Source organism: Cyanistes caeruleus, chromosome 4, assembly GCF_971803275.1.
Source record: "Cyanistes caeruleus chromosome 4, bCyaCae1.hap1.1, whole genome shotgun sequence".
Lineage (NCBI taxonomy): Eukaryota > Metazoa > Chordata > Aves > Passeriformes > Paridae > Cyanistes > Cyanistes caeruleus.
The window spans coordinates 45,286,847-45,311,062 of record NC_141704.1 but is presented as its reverse complement, the minus strand read 5'-3'; the positions used below and the strand labels follow the sequence as shown (position 1 = coordinate 45,311,062).

At 43.1% G+C, this 24,216-nt stretch overlaps 1 protein-coding gene across 2 annotated transcripts; it reads right to left on the bottom strand.

Annotated features, from left to right (window-relative positions):
• Positions 1-493: 493 nt before the first annotated feature.
• KRR1 (KRR1 small subunit processome component) lies at positions 494-6,519 on the bottom strand. Of its 2 annotated transcripts, none has more exons than XM_023932373.2 (11): positions 6,488-6,519; positions 6,136-6,354; positions 5,665-5,843; positions 5,045-5,179; positions 4,646-4,771; positions 4,467-4,550; positions 3,853-3,909; positions 3,190-3,360; positions 2,942-3,019; positions 2,722-2,815; positions 494-1,145 (listed from the first exon to the last, which is right to left on the bottom strand). In XM_023932373.2, the coding sequence occupies exons 2-11, from the start codon at positions 6,227-6,229 to the stop codon at positions 1,003-1,005; spliced, it is 1,161 nt and encodes a 386-aa protein (XP_023788141.1). In that variant the 5' UTR covers positions 6,230-6,354; positions 6,488-6,519; the 3' UTR covers positions 494-1,002. The 2 variants fall into 2 exon arrangements, with proteins under 2 accessions (XP_023788141.1, XP_023788151.1); XM_023932383.2 differs by having other exon boundaries at positions 5,665-5,840.
• Between the last annotated feature and the right edge of the window lie 17,697 nt (positions 6,520-24,216).

The following is a 24,216-nucleotide window of genomic DNA, read 5'->3' as shown; positions in this document are numbered from 1 at the left end:
AGCAAAAGCACTCACGAATAATGAAATTAATGTGGTTCAATCTCCTCCTCATTACATTTGTTTCTTTAATCTCAGATGTATGAAATAAGCAACAGCTGCTCTGCTGGTGCATTTTATTTCATCACATTTCACAGTTTCAGGTAATCAAAAAAACCTCTAAACTTCCTTTAAAATAGGGGAAGTACCTCAAAAAGAAAAAAAAAAAAGAGGAACATAATTTTCAAGACTTCTTGCAAGAAGGCAATAACTAAGAATATATTTAAAGGTAAATTACACAACTTTTTGTTTTCCCTGCAGCACAATCCCTATGTAAAGTCACTCACTTTGTACCATATTCTGTGTAAAAACCCATCAGGATAACGCTAATAAATGTCAGTCTATTAATGGTATGCAATGAAGATTATGGTTTGTCTAATTTTCAGATGAAACTGAGTTTGTTTCCTGGACAACACAATGGATGTTATGCAGTAGATTAACTAAGAATTTAAGAACATTGTATTAAAATAGTTTATTAACATTGAGACAAGACACACACAAAAAAAATCAGCTTTTACAAAAATAAAAGCGTAATATAGTAATAAATCTTGCCCACCTAGCAAAAGTTATCACCACAAATTGAGGCTGCATATTGTCTGGTAGTCTTTCACATAATAATCTTGAGCTTTCACCTTCCCAGAGCTCTCTGACCCAAATGTTTAACAGTCCACATCAAACTCCTCAATGTTTCTCTTGTGAAACATTCCCTTTAGACAGATGGATATTATCCAAATACATTCTCTTACTTTCTCAAACAACACAGTAGCACAGATTTTCTTCACCAGCCTCAACAAGTCTGTACAGCTACTGCAGGTCCACTAATTAAACTCTTCTTAGGAAAAGAGAATGATCTTTTTACTTAGTCTTTTCTTGTCCACGTTACACCAACAGCAAAAAATTTCCCATCTTCCAAGTGTAAAAATTTTCATTATCAGAGGTGACAAGTAAACAGATTGGGAGGGTGAATTACTTCTTTTTCTTTTTTTTCTTTTCATCTGCTGCCATTTTTAACTTTACTTCTTCCTCAGAGAGTGCTCCTAATTTCTTCTTCTTTGCATTCTTTACCTTTTCTTTGATAGCTTCAATATCAATCTTTTTCTCAGTGGAGGCTATATGGGAAGAAATACAAAAGTAACAGACATGAATTTTACTTCTGAAAAATGTTAAAAGTCCACAGGACTTTATACATAAACACAGTAAACTGCATCCAGTGGCATTGGTTAGAACTCATGTTACCTAATGATTTTATAGATTATTTGAATAAAAAAAATATTTTATTAATTTTTATTAATTTTATTTTATTAATTTTATTTTAGCTTAAACTAGTATTTAGTATTAAAACTACAAATCATATTCAGTAGAATTTGAAGAACAATTCTATAAAAAAATGCCATACAACAAAATTTGAACACAGATGCCACACCCTATAGACATACAAACTATTATCATCCACTCCTCAGAAGATAGATGTACTCTCTGAAATTAGCACATAGACACTGTTGTAGACATAGGCTTGATTGATCTTGCAAAAGAAAAGAAATTAACTGCAGAGTGCTTACATGAAGAGAAGTTTTTATGGCATTCTGTCTTTCTGCAAGTAACTGAATTGCTATGATCCCAAACATGCCTGTCCCATCCTTATACTGTCTCTGTGGCCATTCAGTAATGGCCACTCTAAGACAAAGGATGAGGAAGGATGGCTTGGGGAAATATGATCTTTGACCCCTGCATGAAAACCTTTATTAAAAACTTCTACAGGGAGTGCTAGAATACTGAAGTTAAATACGTAATGCTGAGCAATGTGGATAACGCACTCTCTTATATTCACACAGATAATGGTATTTTCTCTTTCAAGCACAAGTCATGAATTTAGATCTGACTTTCCTATCTCACACAGTTAATTGCTAAATCTAATGGTGGGTACCATACAAACTACTCTTGTCTTCTGTTCTTGGAAGACTGAAGGATTTCAGCTCAAAACACACATCAGCCAGAAAAGCACCATATTTGAGACATACAGCAACAGGGTATTTGACCCTGCAAACAACAGGATCACTGGAAATTTGCTGCCATCACAACAACAAAAAAAGTACTGTATCAATGCTACAAAACACATGCTTCTCAAGAAACACAAACTTCAAAGTTCGTAAGAAATTGTGTAATATATTGTGTAATATGAAGGTAGTATAGCTAACAGTATATCTAATACTGTGAATATGAAGCATAATCAGTGAGAATTAAAGACTTGTTTCTCTAGTCCATTAAAAAAATAAATCATTTAAAAACATAAGCTCTTACTCTGCACACAGTGTGGTTTTACTTTAACCTTTAGGAAAGCTATTTACCCTATTTTGTACCAAAACTAAGTTTTTGAAGTAAGTATTGCTTTCTGTTTACTTGAATGTAAAAGTCATGGCAGCTTCACTGTAAAACTGAAAGACAAAAATTTCTGAAGCTAGTACAACCAATTGAGATTGACTCTTCAACTGAGAATTGCCATTTCACAGGTACAGAATAATTATTAGCTAGATCATCTTTATACTGTCCCTGGCAATTCTAGGCATGGATCTTACCACCAGGATTTTTTTTGCATGACCTTTCTTTTTCCTAGGCTGTATTTGCAAAATCACTCAGCCTAGAAATTGACAACAGAAGGTTTTAGAACAGGAAAAAAAAAAAAGTTACCTTTCTTTGTTTTCACAACTGGCTTTTCCTTTGGTGGGATAAAAGCTTTATTTCTTTCTTCTTGTCTTCTCTTGATTGCATCTGCTTGCTTTGCCTGAAGTTACCAATAAAAAGGTCAAGTAGCAATATATCAGGGCAAAAAGAGGAAAAAAAAAAAAATCAGATTCTAAGTCAGCAATCAAATGCTTTTTAACTAGACCCTGGATTAGTACAACTTTACCTTTATCTCTTCCATTTTCTTGCGTTTCTTCTGTCTTTCTTTCAAAAAGTATTCACCACTTGCCAATTCTTTATCAATCTGTGAAAGACAAGTAGCAAGAAGCCTTAGTTAATTATGCATTATAAACCAGATGTGTAATATCAGGGAATCAGAACATGGCAGAAAAATCCTCCCCATCTCTTTTAACTAAGAACACAATTTCAGGTGTGCTATACTCTTGCATAACCTGAAATAAAGTTTCAACTGACCTGGCTCTCTGGCTGTGGAGGTGGGAACGGTGTGTACTCCTTCTTGGTATTTTTCTTCTTGGGCTCCTTGCGTTTTTTCAAGTTCTTTCGCTTGAATTTCGGCAAAAACCTTTCCCAACTTTGTGTCCTTAGTTCAGGATCTTTTGCCAATTCCCTTTTGATCATCAAAGTCTTCAGTAATTTCAGAACATCACAAAGAAATAATTAAAGAGTATTACAATAGAAGCCAAGAAATTAAACAGTGAAGTTTGGCTAGACTTTCTCACAGGGCATATGCTACATTCAAACCTTCCACATCTCACTTCACTGAGAGCAGAGGGGCTTAATTATGAACAGCAGAACCAGAAAGATGTCCCAAAACAGGGGCAGGATGCACTGGAGAATAAGGTGCTTCCATTTAAATGAGGAAGTATCGAGCCAACAATCAAAGGAAAAAGTTCATACACACTTTTCCTTTGATTTTGCAGATACTGCCATAATGTTGTTATGGTAACATATTCTAGTAAAATGGAGAATACCAAAGTCAGTGGTTTTATAAAGCAGCAGACTACAGAAATTCTCAAAAAGAGATTACCACACAAACATAGAAGTTATTAACATACAACTCTCTGGGAAGAAATAGTATTTTCTTGTAAACAAAGATGAACAGTGGACCACACTAACCTTGATGTTATATATGGGATGTATATTCTTCATTGTGTCCAGAACAACTTTTCTAACCTGTATTGAATGCAAAAGAAAAAGAACAGAAAGCTCAGCAAGTATTACACATGCTAATCAATTAAAATATCAGCTTCCTCTCCCCACTTCTGCCTCCCCCAAAGTAGTAAGACGTAAAATTACAGAAACATTAAGGTTGGAGAAGACCTCCAAGATCATTGATTCTAGCCTTTAAAAAGCTAAAGCACAGGGTTAACTGGAAGGAACAGCAGTTCAAAAATGCCAATAATATTGTATACACTTCTAATAATTCCAGCAATCCCCACAGACATTATTTACATGTTACCATGGATCTTACAGTGTCATGAGGAACTTGCTTTTGACAAGCATTCTTCTCCCACATAGAGAGATGCTTTTTCATCCAAGACAGAAAGAGTCTAAACAAAATTCAGCAGCTGATAATACTATGGACATTCATGTAAATGTGGCTTACTAGCACACATCTGAAAAGTCAGCGAGACACTGCCGAGGTTGATGGATTCTGTGTATTGCCCACCCTTGAGCTGGGCACAGAAGTTTGTGTTTGCTACACAAAAGACTCATTTACCTCATCTTACCTCTTTTAGCCCACTAAAGGGTCCAAGAGCTGAAACAGTGTTGCCTTGCACCATAATGTAACAGTTTGTTAACAGTTCCAGGGCCTACACCAAAAAAATAAATGGAATTAGTAAAGTATGAAGACCTGACACAAATTTGGGTCTTGGTATTGTCTGGTTACTACACCTATAAGAAATACCTTCAGAGTTGATCCTTTTGGCCCAAGAAGCCGTGCTCTTCTTTTTATAAAAGTCTCTCTCTTCCTCACCAGAGAGCCTATCTTAATGATGTCACATGCAACATCATCCTGAAGGATACGAACTGCCTAAAAAGATGCAGGCAATGTCACCTAAATTCAAGTGTATTACTCGTAAGAGTCAAGAGAACACTTCAGTTTATTCTTCTCCCTTAGCTTTCATATATATTTGCTTCAAAAATATATACATTATACTTTACTTGACTCACTTGAAATTCCCACATTTTTAAAACGTAGTATTTTCTAAGTACTATGACAGAATTTAAGTATAATATTAAGGTAGAATTTAAGATAAAATTTAAGCATTATGATATATAAAAACTTTCAGGATTTAGTACAGACCTGCTCAAATGGAACACTTCTTGCCAGAAGTTTTATTAAGTCTCTAGCCCTAATGATTGCATAAGGATCAAAAGTCTTTTTAGTGGTAGTGACAGTCATGCTTCCTTCAATTAGATCCAGCGCTGCGTTCACATACTGCAATATTTGAAAAGAAACAGCAGTTCAGTATCATAATTCAGCTTTGCCAGTAAGCATTTAACTAACAAAATACAGATCTATTTTTCAAAATTTCTTAAGTGACTCTTAAGAATTTAAGTGAATTTAAGAAAATTCACACTTACAGAGATAAAACCCAGACTGAATATGTGTCACAAGGCCCAAAGCACCACCTCTCTCATCTCCCTGAATTCAAGCACAACAAAGGTGTCACTGCCTGGATGAAGAGATACTGGCAGCTGCAAATACTCTGCTGATAGCATCTGTAAAGAACTGCAAGTCTGACTACACAATTCTTCACCGATTTTGATGAGAAAAAAATGACACTGCTAATTCAAAATGCAACCACAGTAAAAATTTACAAATATGGTATGAGAAAAGCCACTTGCACTGTTTTTACTAGCTTAAGTAAGACCTGTATGCCCCAAAAGGTCAAGTGCAGTATCACAATTAAGATTTCATACATGTTCACCCAAGGCTTTCTGGACAAGTGGCCAGCACTCCTTCAAGTAGGCTTCTCGATACTTCGGGAACAGTGTTGCAAAACTGCTTTCTTCCAGCAGCCCTTTGGGATTATCCTCTCTTGTAAAGGCTGGCTCTTTCCATCCATCTGGCACAGTGAGAAGTTCTGATTCATCAACTGCTATTCAAGAGAAGAAAAAATGCTATTATTTTAACGAGATTGATTTAATACACTGCTGAGTGCGGTTTGCTTCCCTTCTGACCTTAGAAAAATTACTGCTTTAAACTACCAAAAAAAAAAAGGAGAAAAACCTCGAGGGGAGGGCGGGCACACCACAACACGGCACCGCCGCTGCCGGCCCCAAGCACCCAGCAGCCGCCTCTACCCTCTGCGGCGCCACACGGAGGGACCCTTAACCCGCGGCCCTCCCGCCGAGCCGCCAGCCCCGCACGGTCCCGCATCCCGCCCCCACCTGGCGCCGCTTTCTTCTTGTTCCTGCCCTTCTGCTTCTCTCTCCGCTTCGGCCCCGGCCCGGGCCCGGCCTCCTCCTCGGGCACGGCCGCCATGTTCGCGTGCGCCGGAAGGGGCGGGGCCAGCAGCGGAACTTCCCCTTCTCTGTGTGGGACAGCCCGGCCGGCGGCGGCACCCGGAAACACGGACGGAAATACCCGAAGTACTTCGGGAATCCTAACTAGGGAAAAGGGACTCCTGACGAGACCTGATTGATCAGCTGAATAATTTACTATTCAGTTGATGAATCTGGATAATAAATTTAAGGTTTTCCGGGGGATGCTCTGCATCCTCCTCCCTGTCCCTTCCGGTACCTGTAACTGAGCATTTCCTTCAATGAAAGAGCATGGATGTGCCTCCTTCTCTCTCTTTTATGGAGGCCGTGAAAAGCCAACGGGGTGAAAAACTGGAGTAGACCTTTAAGAAGAGCACTCTGAGGCAGGACAGTGTTGTCTTTGGCAGGTGTTCCCTGCATCTGTTCACATAAACCTGCACTCTACGAGGTTTAATTACCGAAATGGGGAGAAAGAGATTTCTATCACCTGATCTATACCTAAGTAAAACACTAATTTAAAAATCAGTTTTGACCTTCCCAAAACCTTTCCTTCGGCCTTGGCTGCTGTTTTTCCTCGCCTGCTCCATCTGGCAGCCCTTTACCCACCCCTATCTCCCACAACGACCAGGACTTCCAAGGTGCTTTCTGTCTGCAAGCTTGACATGGAGTTGATGCAAGCTTTTAGCCATTTATTTCAATTTCTGTCTGTCGGCATCCTTCAAACAGGGAGCGAGAGCGGTTCCCAAAGAAGGGAGAGAAGCTGGCAGGGGGTCCCGGGAGGCAGGCGGTGCTGGTGGCGCTTTGGGAAGGCTGGCTGTCCATGGCCGATCCCGCTAGATGGCACTGGCCGCTAAGCGGAGCACCCCGAGCCGAGCTGCCGCTTGTCCTGCGCCTCCCGCGGGAGCGACAGGGCCGGCAGGGAGGGATGGAGGGCCGGAGGGAGGGATGGAGGTGGTGGGGAATGTGCTCCCCCTCCGCCCACGCAGCCCTGCCCCGCCCGGCACCGGGCTTTGCCTCCCGAATGCCATTGACATTGAAAGGTTTCGTGCCCCTGGACAAGCACAGGGAGGCAAATTTGCCTCTCTCAGCTCTTGGACACAGAAGCTTTCTGGGGCTGCTTGCCGGGCAGGTATTCCTCAGCGCTGCAAAGCCTTTGGGCACAGGACGGGGGTCAGCACCCGGGCGATGCGGAGGAGGGGCTGGGGGTCCCGGGGAGGAGGCGCAGTGAAGTGCACGAAGCGCACAGTGCGCGTCTGTCTCACCTGAAACCTGGCCACGCGTTGTGAAGGTGCCGCAAAGCAGATTTGGAAAGATTTTGAGGAAGGATAAGTAGTTTAGTTCTGCTCTTGTTTAGTGTCTGACTACTCCTGTGGTGCACCCCACCAAAAAAATCACGAGAGTGTTCTGTGGAAGGGGCATGCCCTCAGCGCTTGGCAGTGGGAATAAGCCTCCTGATGGGATGAGAGGAGAGAGGTAGAGAGGCTGCGGTCCATAGAGTGTTGAGAGTGTGAAGAAAAATTACAGCCTTCAGCCTCCAGCCTGCCAGCCTCCTGAGTAGTGCACTTGCTCCACGTGTACCTCCCACACCTCTGAGTGGCAGCGACAGCCTACTCGTGTGCCCTCTCCTCTCCTGCATCCCAGACCCTTGGCCAGCTGCTGCAGGAGCGGGGCCACCGACCCCCTGAGCCTCTGTGCTGGAGGAGAAGTGAACGGTGCGTGGGGTAAGGGACAAGGGACTGGAGCCTTGTGACTTCTAACGATGGGCAACCCTCTTGGTCCAGTGCTGCACTGAAGCATGTCTTTGCCTGATCAAGACAGACACACTGAAAATAACAGAAAATAGAGGCAGTAATGTTAACAGGCTTGGAAGATGTGATTTTAGACGGGTCCTCAGGTCCCCTCCTGTCTGATTCTTTGAGGGAGACAATAATTTCTCGTCTTCCCTCTTACCTCAGCATCTGCGGCCTGGCTGGATACAAGGAAGCTACTTCCCTAAATTCCTAATTGGAACAGGATGCTCCCACAGACCTGCTCTGCTTCACCAGACAATGACATGTGTATATAATTTTTACTATTCACAGCTCAAATGCAATAGTCAATTATTACTCATATGGTGGGGTTAGGAAGTTGAGGACAGCTAGCTACATGGACAATGGCTACTGAGGGGACAGGGACTGACACCGCTGTCCAGGTGACAGGGATTCTGCAACCCCACAGGGACAGGGTCCTCTGCACACTGGTTTGAAGCTGAGCTCCCAGGCAGAAGGGACAGTGTGAGCCATTGCGGTGGTGGGGCACAGTTACCACATGTGAGGATGCAGTGCTGCTGTAAATGCCTGCCCTCCACCACCCCCTCCCCAGGGTGTGCGTGCCCTCCCACCTTTTCCAGGAGCAGCATCTTTTCCAAAACCACCTTTCACTGGCAGCACTACCATTTTCAGTGTTCTACCCAGCCCAGTGTGGGATGGAGAGGTGCAAAGGGCTCCTTTGAAGATCTTTGAATAGTACAGATCCTAGTTAGCAAGACCCCTACACCTGCTGGAGCCATTGCTGTGCTTGTGAGGACCTGGCTTGGCTCTGTGTGTGTTTGTGTGCTTATGGGCAAGTGTTTTTTCCTCTTAAAAATAAAGTGAAGGAATAAAACAGCACAGCAGTCCCTTACACACGTTTCATAAGATATGATAGAAAGGGCAGAGCACTGCTGTTAGAATGAAGGTGCCTCTTTATTATGCAGAGAAATAATTATTTCCCAGTCAGTAGATGGGACTCCAGCCACTTGGCACTTTCTTACGTGCCATTTTCCAATCCAAAAGAGCAACTTGGGATTTTGTGATAATTCAAGCAATCAGATGAGCTCATGCACATGGCTTTCATTTGCTGGAAACGCCACACAGATCCCATTCAGCCTTAGCACTCATAAATCCATGTGACACTTTTATCTATTTATAAACTTTTAACAGCAGGTTATGATTGTTATGCAAGCCATTTTCCAGGGATTAATAGGCAGCTTTTGTTGATGGCAGCAAGAAGGGCCATTAACTGCTCTGGGACAGTCATTAATCTATAGTAAATGCTAAGCATCTGGACCATTTCTATGTAATTAAATAATCAATACTGCCTTTTGATTCAAGTAACTGGAGAATTGTATTTCAAATTTATCTTGGCTTAGGGTGTTCTTAATTCTTTTACTTTACAACAGGGCAGGAAATAGGTGCATGAGCGAGCAAGATTTCTTCTGGTGTAACAGGCTCCTAAATTATCAGGTATTTAATATAAAACCTGTCAAGTGGTCAAAATAACATTCAAACTGGCCACCAAAACAAATTTATTGGATTGGCTGGAGAAAAAAATAATCACGTGTTGTCCTTTATCATAATAGAGTTCTTTCATTATTGGAATAAAATTAGGTGACCTGACCCTGGGAGGTAGCCCAGAAGAATTAAAATAATCAAACAGAAACTCTCCCTGCCCAGCCACCCTCAGAAAAGTCCATTTTATTTCATTCCCTGGCTAACATGACCTCTGTGCCCCCAGGCAGATGAGGTTGTGGTATCATTTTTCTGTCTCCCTCTCTCTTTTCCTTTATCTCTCTTGGCACTGGTGTGAGTCACTTCTCTGGGTTTGTTTTGCTCTTGTCTTTGCTGTGGAATCCGTTGATCTGCAGAGGTGCTCACAGATGATGGTATTGGTGTCCATTGCAAACCTGGCCAGGTAAGAACACACTGCGGTGGGGCTGCTGCCTTCTCTGTGGGGAGCTTGGGAAGTGCCCCAGCAAGCAGAGTTCATCTTTCCCTTTGAAAGAGAGCAGAGAGGACAGTACCTGCTGAACCCTAAGAGTAACAAGGAGCTGGAAAATGACAGGGCTGTAAACCATAAATGCATCTTAAAGGGCTGGCTGGAATAGCAAGGCAAAGATAATTTGTGGCAGAAAGAAGAACCCAGAATAAGAAGGAAGAACCTATGGATAAAAGAGACTGTATCTTTCTCTGGGAATTTACTTCCTTGCAATAAAATTGCTGTCAGTTTAGAGGCAAGAAAAAGATGAGAGCCAAACTGGGAAAGGAATTTAGTGTCATGAAATCAAACCAGCAGGTTTAGATCAAAAGGTCTTTGGAGCAGGGAATGTGCCTAATCATGTATTCATACAGCGACTGAAAGAATGAGGCTATTGTCTTGACTTGAGCCTCTGGGAATTGCCAGAAAGCAAACACCAGACCAAGGCAATCTGCACCAGGACCTCTGAGATATACACAGGAGGGTGAAAATGAGAGTGAAGGTGAGTGCTGGTCAGGGGTAGGTGTATCAGAAATTGGAGAGGACAAAGGCAAGGGCCTGAGAAGGACAGTGGAAGAAAATGCCTAAATCATTGTACTGGTCCAAAGCCTCAGAGGGGAAGAGTAACAAGAGGGGATGAGAAAGCAACTGGTCCCATCATCTTTAGAAAGTCTCCCACATGTTGTGGAGAGCAATCACAGGTTCCCAAAGGCTCAGTAGGGACAGCTAACAGATTTCTCCTGTTGTTGCAGTATCCATCCTCAGGTAATTCCTGACATGGGCTGTGCCTGCCAGGGCATAGCTTCTCTAATGCCTCTTGACTCCCCAAAAGAGGAGATGTCCCTCATCACCTGTGGATGGCCATGGCAGTAGAGTGCCAAGTGGAGACAGGTGCCCAGAGGCTCGGTTCTGCTACAGCACTGAAGGGTCCCCTCTGCCAGTGCCTCTCCCAGCCCCTCCACATGGGGAAAGGGGATGATCCTTTCTGAATGAGGGCAGGAGAAGCAGCCCAAAGCCCCCATCCTCCCTGACAAAGGCTGTGCCAGGACCCAGCCAGAGCAGCACAAGAGGATCTGCTGTACTGCTCTCTGAAAGCATGCAAAGAGCAAACCCGTTCTTAGAGGCATACAATGCCTGGGGGCTGCGGATTGAGGCTGAAAATTCACCGCCCCCCTCCAAAGGTTTTTAATATAATTTTAAAGTCATACCTGAGAAAACAGAGTCTGAGCACGGTTTTTATTTAGGAATTTGCCTGCTCATGTGCCTTATTCTGAAACACTCCCGCAGTCTATTTTTCTCTTGCACTAGAATCTGGACATTATTATGCAGATTTCCACTATAGCAATATTACGGCAGAATAAATAGCTCTGCTATACACGAAGGGGAATCCTATTACATCTTCAGTAACTCTCAGTAAGCATTATCGCTATTATACCAATTGAAGAGACAGAAAACAATTTTTAATTAAAAATATTTATAGCAGGCATAATACCAACTGCCAGTTTCACTATCCAGTGAATGCATTTTGCAGCTGGTACTAATTCTCTCTTATTTCTATGAGGTTAGCCAATATCAGCTGTTCATTAAGCAGAGGACATTTCAGGAATATCCGTATTATATGTTGTAACTAACTAAGAAGTTCTTCCTTTGACAGATATTGGGAAATCAAGATTGCTTGGCTATGTTATTCTGGGAATTCATAATAGAGAGGTCATTTCCCAGTGATCTGAGTGGGCTGCATCATCAGTTTTATTCAAATCAATCCTACAAAACTGCTTTCCAGCAGATTAGAACATTTTAATTAGCAATATATCTTTTGTCTTCTATCTGCGGTGGAATAGGGGGTGGGAAATTGATTTCAGTACACGCTTTCTTTTACTGGGAGAGCGGCATAATCAGAAGGTGTCAGCAGAACCACAGGCAAATTAATTTTGAGATACAGAGCTTTCTACAGCCAACCACACTGCTTCTCCTTGCACTGAGTTGGGCCAGGCTGTGTGGGCGAGTTCCCTGCTGCTGCTGTTGGAGCCAGATGCTCCAGGGAGCAAAGTCTGATAAGGCTCTCTTGGGTGAAGGGCATGACAGCAACCCACTGGCTCACCCTGAACGTTCTCCCACTTTCTGTGCCACAGACCACATAAAACCCCAGTTCTCATCCGTGTTAGATGTATGTATCAGTAAATGTGCATATCTGTAGCGGCAGGTGATGGACAGCTGTCCCTGGAGGCTGTAAAAGCACCTATCTGCCACAGCAGTAACTCAGGCTCAAAAGGAAACCAGCAGGCAGAGGATGAGCAGCAGAGGAGTCCTATTCCCACATATCTTCCATTCTCCTACCTCTCTGTGCCATAGGACATGTGTCTGAAATACGGAGCTGGAACATTGCCTCTCCACCGGTTTTGTGTCCATGGAGAGGTTTTTCCCCATAAATGCAGGGATTCATGAGAGTCAGTTTGTCCTTGGTTCACATTCATGTGGTTCAGGGGGATTGTGGCATGCTGAAGGCTCCGGCCCATAAAATTTAATACAAAACTTCTTGTTCCCTGTATTCACCCCAGGATAGCTGGCAGCCCAGCCAGTGAGGAAATCCCCTGGTGATTTTTCAAAGGAGCAGCTGGGAACTGACAAACCAAGCAGCTCATCATAACCTGGCATGCGAATTGCTAAATCCCATATGGTTATTGTTTTTCGCTTTAAAATATTAGCAGTGAGTTTCAAAACACAGAATTTAGCAAGCTGTGTTTCATCACTGGAAAGATCAAACCCCATTTGAGTCTGTGAAGCCATTTACAGCATGCTTATCCTTCCACCTGCAATAGATTTCACAGCAATTTCCCCTGGTCTGTGTCCACAGTGACAGCAGAGGAGCCCTGGGGACGCAGCTGGAAAGATGAATGATGTGAAATGGTGGAGATGGGCATCTGTGAGGGGAGCAGAGGCTCTCCCAGGAGATGATTCAGAACACGATTTTAATGTAGGGATGTGCTTTCAGTCACTTCCAGGGGAGCTTCCCTCTGCCCACTGCCTGTAGACCGACCTGTGAAGAGCAGCTGCTGTTGCTTAATTAGCCTTTGTGAATATTCTGCTTTAATCCATCTTTAAAGCTCACAAAAGCCTATCATGTCTGTGTGCTGCTCTTGCTCTAGGCAAGATTGCACCAGTTATCAACAACTTCAAGAAGCTGAGATTCACCAGCAACATATGGGAATGTCCAAGCTATTACATCCATTTTCTTTTGCCTACAGGGAAATAAGTATGTCAGTCAACTAAAGAACAAATGCTTTCTTCTTTGCACAGATGGCCATAAGGGCTTCCAAAGCACTTTGGACTGGGTGTGTGGAATGCAGCAGTCCTAGATGTGCCTTCCTCACTAGTTCTAGGCCAGCTCTGATTTCAGCCATTCCCCTTGGTATTTCACGGAAGTGTGCAGAGTGTATTTGAGCAAAGTGCCATTTGGATTCTAAAAGTAGCAAGCAAAGTTTCAGTAAAAAAAACTACACTAGTCAGCCCTCTGGAAAAGCAGTCTGAACAAGTGGAGTAGCAGAGCATGAAGCATTCCTTCCTTTTCCTTAGCTTTCCATGAAATGGAACGTGGAAGGACATAATGTTATTTCTCAAAAATGTTTTTTTCTGGGTTAAAGCTGAATTTGTAGGTTGAATAACAGTGAGTTTGTACCAGTCCTGGAAAAGGGGAATCCATCAGTGTTGTAAGCCCTACAGTGTGCCTGAGAACCTGGTTGTCCTTTTCCAGAGCTGCTACTATGCTTGGAAAACCATTTTCCTTGCCTACACTGTAAATTTTCAAGGACGTAAACTTCTTCTGTGTTTGTGCAGCAGGGCAATTCGAGATAATCCTGTGTGAGGTACCACCACAATGCAGACTGCTGGCTGCTCAGTGCTGAGTTTGTCATTAAGTTATATCCAATGCGGAAGGAAATACAATGGAGCTGCTGGGTGGCAAAGTAGCTGTTAAAACAACCATTCCAAATAAAATGTCACAGACTGAAGTTTGATGGATAAAATTTCAGTTTTGCATGCCACTGGGTGGAAGAAAAGAGCCCATCTGCTCTCCAAGCATTGCACATTGTTAAGCAAACTACTCGCAGCTTGGCAGATCAGAAGAAAAAAAAATTTTAGAAAAGCCAGCCATAGATGAGCATGAATACAAGATGAGTCATTGAAGTTTGCCCAAAAGCAACATAAAAATGATGGTTCTTGCCAGGAAGTAATGCCAGGGTATTCTCATGGGCTTGGCTTGCCAGGATGGGCAGAGAAAGAGGCAGGGAATAGGGGTGCATTCTTCCGCTGCCCAGGCTGGCGAGGGCCGCTTGGCTGCTCGCTGCGGGGAGAATGTGTGTGTTTGTCTTAGCAGACAAGGGGCACCATTATCACATACCTCAGCAGGGTTGTAGATGTCAACCAAACAATTGGTTTTATTTAGAATATGACATCCAACTGGTGAATAAAGCATTTTGGGTGTCCTGGAAAGATTTTATATACAAACCAGCTGGAATCCCATTGACAGGAACAGCTTCTTCCTTTCCCCCCCACCATTATTTTGAGTCAGACAGAGCTGGAAGTGACTGAGAGAAACTCCAAGAAGCCTGTGCCTTTGAGCAATAAAGTCTACTGGTGCTAAACATCTGACACTTGTTCATTAAGAGAGACCCAGGCAAGCATTTCATCATTGAGATGAGTATTTAATACATGAATGGGTAATGAGAAAACATATTTGTGGCCAATTCAAAAGGCTGTCATACAAGGAGACTCCAAGTCTGAGCAGGTTGGGAAAGCTGCAGGGTGCTTTGGAATTCTCTCAAGTGAACTCACACTTGTAAAGCACAGAGTTGCTGCTGCAGCCTCCGAAGAAAAGTAGAAGTAGAATGGGCAAACAGTTGTGGGGCAGGCTCCGGCCTTCCTCTAGCACAACCACCAGGTTATAGGGAAGAGAGAACCTTACACAGCTTCCCATACAGAGCATCACAGCTGCACCCAACCCAGCGTTCATCCCATCATTCCAGAGCTGCATGGGTTATGTGCTAGGATGTTCCCAAACTCAGGGAAAGTCCATCATGATAACCCCTTGTACATGTGACTCACAAACAAGGCTGGATAGATGCATCTTCTTACCGTGGCAACCTACCATTTGTTCAAGGAAAATTATTCAAGGTACATATACTCAAAACAAGGACATAAAATGACTGAAGGCCTCCAATAGCTGAAGATTAAAATACATTTCAAATGAGACAAAAAAGGACAGAAACATTTAGTAAAATACTTTTTCTTGACTTTTGGAAGATGTAGGATGCTGGTTCCCATAACAGGAGCTGTCCTGCATGTCTTGCACATCCCAGGTGCCCCAAAAGATGAGGGAATGATTTTTTCAGTAATTTCTGAAGTACTGGAGGCATTATAGAAAATTTGAAACAAGATTGTGATGTGCTAATTAAACAGGATGAGTAGGAAGTCAGTGGTTGAAAGATTTTCATCCTGAGTGAAACTATGGAGAAACTTGATGTGCAATTCAGTGATCAAGATGTACTTTTAATCACTGAAGCCATTGTTTCATAAGAGCAAGCTGACTTTGTTTAATATATATCTTACTTTTCCAGTTTATAAGTTTGTCTGAAAAAGGCAATTGTGGACATGACAGACTGCTAATCCATACTTGTTGTAACAAGCTAGCTGGGTGTTATCTCAGAAAAACCCCACCAGTATCAACAAAAGCTCCCCACTACATAATGCAGGAGAGACCCAGTGGATCAAGCCCTCGGTGATTAACAGTGAGGAACAGTCATGAAATGGACTGCCATGTTTCTGGGTCAGGCAGCCTGGGACAAAGGCACTGGTTTTGCTCAGCACCCGAGAGCGATTCAAGAACCCTGCCAAGCCAGTGTGTGGAAGATGCCCAGGCAGCAAGGGAAATCTGTCATGACATGGCAGTCATACAGAGTGAGCTGGAGCACTTGCTCAGCTCAAATCACCCAAAGAGGAATGATTTTAAGACCAGGCAAGGCAAAACCACACATCCAGGGGTGAGGAATGCTGTTATCTGTGTGGTGGGAGATAGGATGCTGGAAAGAAATTACTCTGTAGAGTTTGTGAATTAAAAGAGGTCAAGCAATGCAACTGAAGTGCTCAGAACAAGGCTGTGAAAAAATAAATAAAAAAGATATATGGACAAGAAAATAGCAAGCAACACAGTGATGCTTAAAGACAGCCTTTATTGTGAAGTGATCCTGAACACCTGCGTCAAGTTAGTGACTACATTTCTTACAAAATTAAATTAACTTGCAGAAGAGACCTATCAAAGAATTGGAGCACAGGAAAACTGCCAAGAGTTTTGTGAAAAAATATCATTTATTTGTCAAAATCTCTAGACAATGCTTCTATAGTGTCTTAAAATTACTAGTATTAAGAAGGTAATATTTCAGATAAATTATTCAGTGGTAATATTTAAATTATTAATAAATAATAAATATCAGGTTTAGGCAGAAGAAATAAGAAATGCACTTTTTTCACAAGTACATTTGTACACAAGTACAAGTGTGGTTAAAAAGGGGCTGAATGTAAATTGTTTCTCCACTTCTTTATGCCATCAGCTGATGACTTTCTGCCTTTCTGAGTGATATGCTTTAGTCTAACACAAGGTATGGATCTCAATATATGAACACTCAAAATTAAATTATCTTTTCCTTGCATGTCATTTTACTAAATTTCATGGCTTAAGATTTGTGACCCTCCCAGTTCTCTCCCCACATTGTTCTGCACATTAACGTTTGCACCATGGAAACCACAAATAAATTAGAAAATGTGAAAACTTGCAAAACACTGTGGTTAAGCTGCAGAATTTACTTAGTACTTGAGAACATTTACAAATCAGGAGAGAGGGAACAAAGGGAGCCAACAAGGTAGACAAGACATTCCAATTGCAGTACTAAGTGCCAGGATTATTAGGGTTGTGGGTACCCAACAATCTCGCTGGAACCAAAGGATACCCTGTCCCGTGGGTCAGGTGGCCCCACTTCAGCGTGTGCTGGACTGAGAATCCTGCTTAAATGTTCTCAAAGCCTTTCACTGTAGGTTTGGGCTGTGTGCTGATCCTGTTATCAGGTCTAAGAGCAGGAACTGTGGTCCTGCCAAAATTAGATAAGGCTTACAAAAAAAGAGAAAAGGGCACCAGCAGACACTGCTATCAAACAGAGCGCTTGTTTGTGCTCTTACACTGCTGGAAATCATCAGCAAATTAGGAATAAAAGGAACATGCAGGTGGTATGTTCCCAGCTGAAATGCTATAAATGTCACAGCATTTGTATTGACACCACAGACTGCTTCATCACTAAAAAAAACCCAAAAAACTGAAAAAAATAAAAGGAGGGGGGGAAGAAAGATAATGTTACAAAGAAGGTAGTTTTTTCAAATGAAAATAGTCAAATGTACTTAATTAAATCTACCCTGCAGGAATCTAATAATCACTATAATTGAATGATGGTCAAAATATAATAGACTAAACAGTAACTCTACATCACTGATAATAACTATTTAAAACATATTAAATGTCTTATGCCAAAGAATAAACGGGAATGACACAAAGATGTCATTCAAAGAGTTTGAGCTGTTTAAGTTCATGTTTATGCATCATGTTTCGGAGCAGACCCTGGGTGATGCACAGAGACTCAGGAGTCATTGAGACTGCAAAAAAAAATTGAGAGGGAGAAACACCATGGGAAATACTGGCAGCTGAGATGAAATTGTGCTCTTGAGAGCCAGCAGTATTCTGCAATCACTCGAAAGCCTCCAGAGTACTTTAGCATCTCTTGGCCTTTGGTGAGTAAAAAAGCAGGATGGGGCTGGTTTCTGCATACAGCAATGCCAGCTGGAAATGGGACACCGAGTTGGTAAAGGGATTTTATGAAATCTCAGCGAGGCAACACCTGCCCATTTGACAATGCTCTTCATAGTTAGAATGACTCCTTTGATGTTTTGAATACCACAATGCATTATTTATTCCTTTTCATATAGGAGGAAACTTCTCTCCTTGAAACCCATGAGACTGTGTTTGGTAACAGCCAGGCTGTGACACCTCTCTGGGGAATGAGGAACCTTAGAGCAGATACCACCTCATGAATAATTTGTGTGGCACATGAGAAAGACCAGCAAGAACATTTCACATATCCCTTCAATCCTACCTTCCCTAAGGCACCATAAGGCTTATCTCTGCCTTGGAGAAGTAAAGTCAGGGCATACATTACAACAGATTTTAGTTCAGGAACATTTTCATACCAGGTCCTTGAGCTGGGAGAAGAGAGCATGACTATGCTTACCCACTTCTACAGCAAGAACATTTCCTCTCATGACACTCAGTTTGGCTGCCTTGCCTAGCCATCAAGTCCTGCTTCAGATTTGGTCTTCATATTATTCCACTTGCATCAGAGGGCTCAAGGATAACTGGTTTTTCCTCAAAGTTTCTCTCCACCAAGATCAATGATTTCTAGTCAAAGGAAAGAGTGAAGGCATCTTCTGAGAGCAGTGCATGTGATTGGACTCGTCTCAGCCAAAGGGGTTATAATCATTATCTTTAATTACAATATAAATTAGCAGCAAGACACTTTACCTTAAATAACTACTTTTAATCTTGTTACATTTCTTCTCCTTGATTCTTTTGCAAGGGAGAGGTAGACCTTGCTGATTACTAGGCACAAAGATGTGTTGATTTGAAGTTGTATACAGCATTTTCAGAGAATTTGGCTTTTCTTTGTTGTTATTATCCAGAGGGACACGTGGTGAACATATTTAAGCCACGACATAACTTAACATACCCTGCTTAGGTCCTTCATTCTGTGTAACAGAGAACAGCAAATAAAAAAACTTTTTTGCATCTTGCTGTTTCTGGATGGAAGGTGAGATTTAATAAAAGTACAGAAAAGTGAAACTATAGCAAATTGTTTCCATATGTTTCAGTAACTCTTCTCAAACTACATTTTGCACTGAAATTAATATCTTGGTAACTGAAAGCCTTATCCATAGTCATGGATTTTAAACAACTAAAGCAAAACAAAGTGGATATTCCTTCTGTACCTGGAGAAGCAGCTGCTGCTGAGAGCTGGTGTATCTCCTTGGTGAAACTCTGGTTCAGCATGATCAGCTTCTGTCCTAGAGCTCCAACTGTCTCAAGGACTTTGAGAACAAACAAATGGTGTTTGAATATTATTTATCAGTGTTTATTCAGTTCAAGCTATTTTAATACCCTACAATAAACTTAAAACGGACTATCATGATTGTGAATTAAATATCAATATATAATTACTTCAAGGAGAAGTTTAAAATAATATGTGAGTTGGTGCATATAAATTTAAATTTATATTTAAGAATATTTGTTAAGAAATATGTTGTATTTGTTTAAATAATAAATAATTTAATTTATTATCCCTCTACAGTATGTATTACAGGGCTGTGTGTCTCCACTGCACCAGATGAAGCTGTGTAAAGACATTTGTGACCCAGCATGCTCAGGAAATGGAGGAGGACCAGGCTTGGCTAGCAGAGAGCTGGATCCACAGTTATAGTAAAGACAGGGACCATGTGAAGGGTGCTGAATCAGAATTTATCACATCATAATATCACATCATAAAGCTGGAGCAGCAGCTTTCCCAGTTGTCCAACTTCTGGAGAGGGAGTGAGGTGCTTCAGGGCAGTGATTCTCCCTTCCTGCAATGTGCTGGGGCACTTCAGGGAATACTAGCTGCATCCAAAGCTACTGCTGCCCACTGAGAGGCCTTATGGCCCAGGGTTTCTCTGAATCTCCATGCCAGAAGACACCAATTCATATATTTATGAAATCTAGGGCAGACTCACTGCTTCAGTACAGAGAAATTTTATTATATTGTGGTATTACCATTTTATTCCTAACACTTGCAGTCCCCTTTCACCAGCACTTTAGGTTATAACTGCGCTGCAGCAGCACATGGGATTGTGAAAGCATTGTGCCATAACAGCATTTAATTCTGACAGTCATTTGCCCTCAGCTGTAGCCAGAGCTGTGAGCAGGAGTTAGAATTATACCCCATCCAGGTCATTTTATATGCATCACTGTTCTATTAGAGGAGGGTTTATAGGTATCCCTGCTTTTAAAATTGTCAGCTTTACTGCTGCATTCACTCAACCTCCCCCCAAACACCAGCTTCAAAACCTCAGTGCTTTCTCAGCGCCATTAGGCTTTCAAATACAAAAAAATATTGCCTTTTGCTAAAAAGATATGCTTTGTTCCTTTTGTTGGGTAAGCAGAATGTTCTGGCAGCCTCAGCACTTCATCATTAACTGCAGACCATAATTCACACCCAGCCTGGGAGAGAACTGGAGCAAAAAGAAAAATGGTTTTGCCTCTCTGCCCCTGACCCCATGCCACCGTGTTATTTGTCACAAGATTGCTAAGCCGTTCACGAGTATAAATCAGTATCATTCAAAAACCAGTGTCAAGGAAAACAATGAAAATCCCAGGATTTTATGAATGGGAGGGATTGTCCTGTGCTGCCAGACTTGGATCAGCGCAAAGCTGGCAGGGAACGCCAGTACAAAGCAATAAACGCTGCCATCTGTTACCTCTGAGTTCCTGGAGCATGGAAAAGGCACCGGTGAAAATCAGCCCTGCCCTGACACAAGATGATCGGGCAGTTCCTTCCCACCCACAAAGGCAGCAGGCAAAGCTGGCATCTGGTGAAGCTTTGCCTTGCTGGTGTCACCACAGGGAAAGGCACCTAGGGAAGCTGGGAGTGTTGGGGGCATCCCCACGGTGGAAAGCCTCCAGGAGATTTTGGACTCTTGTCTCCCCCACAACACGGGCATAGATCAGTGCCTTGGTGGCACCAGAGCCCTCCTTCTCTGCCCAGGAAGGTCCTGTGTGCAGCACACTATGGAGAGCTTTGTGAGGTTTGGTGTGCATAAAGCAGCCATTCCCACCACTGCACCTCCTCCCGGGTCTGGGGGTGATTCAGGGGAGTGATCTGGGCAAGGGTGCTGCTCCCCTGCTCCCCTGCTCCCTGCAAGCACCAATCTATCTCCAAGTGCACAGGACATGTTTGTCAGGTTCTGTCACCCCTCTCTGTCATCTCCCCACTGTGGGGAATGAGGGCTGCCTGCCAGCATTTGCCATGGGAGCAAATGCCTTCTCACATCACCCTGATGCTGACTGCTTGGCTGAGCGGCAGTGCGTTGTCTCTGCACACTTGGGCATGATGTGGTTGGGATTATTTATACCCAAGATACCTGCAGCTGAGCTCTTAAATACAGAGGCACCCCAAACGATAACAGGCTGTTCTCTGCTCTGCAGAGAAATCTGTGAAGCCTAATGACAGAAACAGAAAGGGAGACACCCACATGCAGAAGCAACCCGCTCAAAAACTACCCAGTTAATTTTGGTGCAGAGTACTACTACTAATGTTTGCAGACCCTTTTTTTCCCACACCCTGTGTTCATGCAGACCAGGGGATAAAGGTCTGCAATAACTCATAATTTCCATTTGCTTTACATTCAGATAACATATTTCCAAATGTAAAAATTGTGTGGAAAATAGTGGCTAGCCGAGGAGCACTACTGGAAACAGTGCTTGTGGGCTTATCTTTGAAAATCTGGCCCCTGGGGGCTGTGTTAATTTCTCTCATTATTTTAGCTGGGCCTCTCTGAAGCCCTTCCCCTCCCAGGAGCATAGTTGCTTGGAGCTGAGGCCACATGCCCTACAAACACATTGGGACCTGCTGACCATACCACAGATTCACTGGGGTGCTACAGGGGGACCATCTGTGCCTGATTTTGGACAGCAAAACAGCCATCCCACAGCAGGGACAAGCATGAAGATGAACTCCCCAAAAAATTTCATTATGTAAGTAATTTCTATTTTGAAATACTACAGGATTTCTATTTTCAAAATTAACTACTAGAAAAAATTCTTCCTCTGTCTATTTGTGTCAAAATATTTGTGTCCCTCCCACCCCGCTTCCTAGTTCGCTTTGGATTTACAAGAAACATTGCACGGACTGTGATACCGCACATGTTCTGAGCAGCATTTTTCCTCAAAATCAGATCAGTGATCATGATTAAACTGAGATGTGCCTGTGTTTCTGCTGAGCATGAATAAATGGCAGTTAGCTCTTTACCTCTGAGCTTATCAAACAAGAGTGATTAGAAATATTCCATTTGGCTGGAAAAAACCAACATAGAAACCGATGAAGCTATACAGAACAGCCTCATAAGCTGATTTTTAGCTTAACTGGTTTTCATCTGGCAAGAACATCACCAGGAGGAAAATAAGACTAGTCAGACAAGAAAAAAAAGTTCACATTAAAACCCCAATTAATTTGCCAACTAGGTCTCAAAACACTATGAGCAATGACTGGGAGGAGACTGGAATCAAGCTACCCTTCCTAAGCAATCACTTACGTGGTGCTATGGCCCAGGAATTATTAGTAGGTAACCATGCTTGATCAGAACTATTAACTAATTTAGATAACTCACATGCAGTCACTACCCTGTTTGAGGGAGTGAAGGGATCCACAGCCCCTTGGTTTGACAGGGGACACTCCAATTCCAAATCTCTGTGAAATACAGATGTTGTAGACTTCTGGTCATACCAATGTGGGCAGACATTTAGAAATGTTTTTTTCCCCCAGTTCCACTGTGGTTGAGGTGGTTCCATGAAGAGGTGGGTTTATGGGATCAGAATTCAGCCACTGGCTGAATGCCTTCCCCATCCAACCCAAACCCGTGCTTGCCGTGGGCTGGTAGCTGGAAGAGGGCACAATGTGGGTATGTGGGGCAATGGGAAGTGAGCTGCCTGCAGCCTGTGCCACTGGTGGGGACATGTCTGAGCCAGGAACAACTACACCTGTCCAGAAATGGGCAGTCAGGGCTCAGCCTCCAAGCTGTTCAAATAGTGGAGAATTTTGGGGTTGGGTGATGGTTCACAAGATGCACAAGCCTGCATGATCAGATCTATCCTGGTACTGGTGGGGGAAGCACAGAGAAGGTGAACCAGCAGCTGCAAGGAATCCATTTAGCATTCCCAAGGCCCTGTCAGTCCCCCTCTGCTACCAGACGCTAATGTGGTTTTCAAATCTGACCACTGGGAGCAGTCCCAAAGCAGAGATCATTGGACTTTTTTACTAAACATGGAAGAATGAGCAAAAGATTTGACTCCTGCTGGGTGCTCCCCTAATCTCAGCCCTTCAAGGGAAGAGGCCAACCTCCCCTTTCCTTTCCTTTTTGTGTGTGATCCTTCAGCTACTTGCAGATGTGGTATCTCTCAGTTTTGCCTGCCTGATTACATGTGTTTCTATAGAGGAATGAAGACATGTGACACAACTGTGCAGGACAGGCAGGAAAAGCTTGGATCAGACAGATGGTGTATCCTGCCAAACAGGCAGCACAGCTTCCCAGCCACTGCAGAGGGCAGGGTGCAATGCTGTGGCACCCCAGGCTAGCTGGGAGCTCTGCTGTGATCCCTGTGTGAATTACCTCTCATCATGACATTGCCACATTCTGGTCAGGAAAGGACAACAGTCTATGTCTTGGGCAAAGTGTGTCATACAGCATCATAGAGGACAAATACCCCAGTGGTGCCAGCTCAGCCTCCCTGAATGCCTTTTGTCACGGTTCTTAAGGTTGCTTGCAACAATCCTGTCTCTCAGCTTCGGTAGTAGATAGCAAGTCTGCATCTCAAACCATAAAAATCTACCAGAAAACGCAGGTTTGGATAATTTCCCTAACATAAATTATGTCCTTTTCTTTTTGTTCACATCCTGAAGATGCAGAGCAGGGGCCAGATTTTCAACTCACAAAATGATGATGTAAGCACAAATGTGTGGTCAAAAGACTGGAAGCAGGCCAGAGAGCAAAATATTTCACTCAGGCAAGTGGGTGCCAAGGCTTCTGGTCCTGAGCATTTCTGGTGAGGATTAGAGGATCACAGGATGACTCAGGTAGGAAGGGACCTCAGCAGCTTGTGGATGTAGCCCAGCCTCCCGCCCAGAGCAGGAGAAGCCCATTTTTCCATCTGCCTTTGTCTCTCCCTAGTTCTACTCCATCACAGCTGATCCCAGGGATTGTCTTGCAGCAGATGCAGCCAGGTCTCTGCAGGGGAGTATCCAGCTGGGGCTGCTGCTTCCTTTCCTGGGCAGTGAGGAGCAGGCTGTGCTGCTGGGGGACATGGCATGCAGGGGAAGG

What these genes read in the sequence shown, in the direction of transcription:
- KRR1 (XM_023932373.2), bottom strand. Translation starts at nt 6,229, where the DNA reads ATGGCGGCCGTGCCCGAGGAGGAGGCCGGGCCCGGGCCGGGGCCGAAG. An exon ending in CCTTTAGTGGGCTAAAAGAG is followed by an intron (nt 3,910 to 4,466) that starts GTAAGATGAGGT and finishes CATTCAATACAG; the next exon opens with GTTAGAAAAGTTGTTCTGGA. An exon ending in AGTTGTGAAAACAAAGAAAG is followed by an intron (nt 1,146 to 2,721) that starts GTAACTTTTTTT and finishes CTTCCCATATAG; the next exon opens with CCTCCACTGAGAAAAAGATT.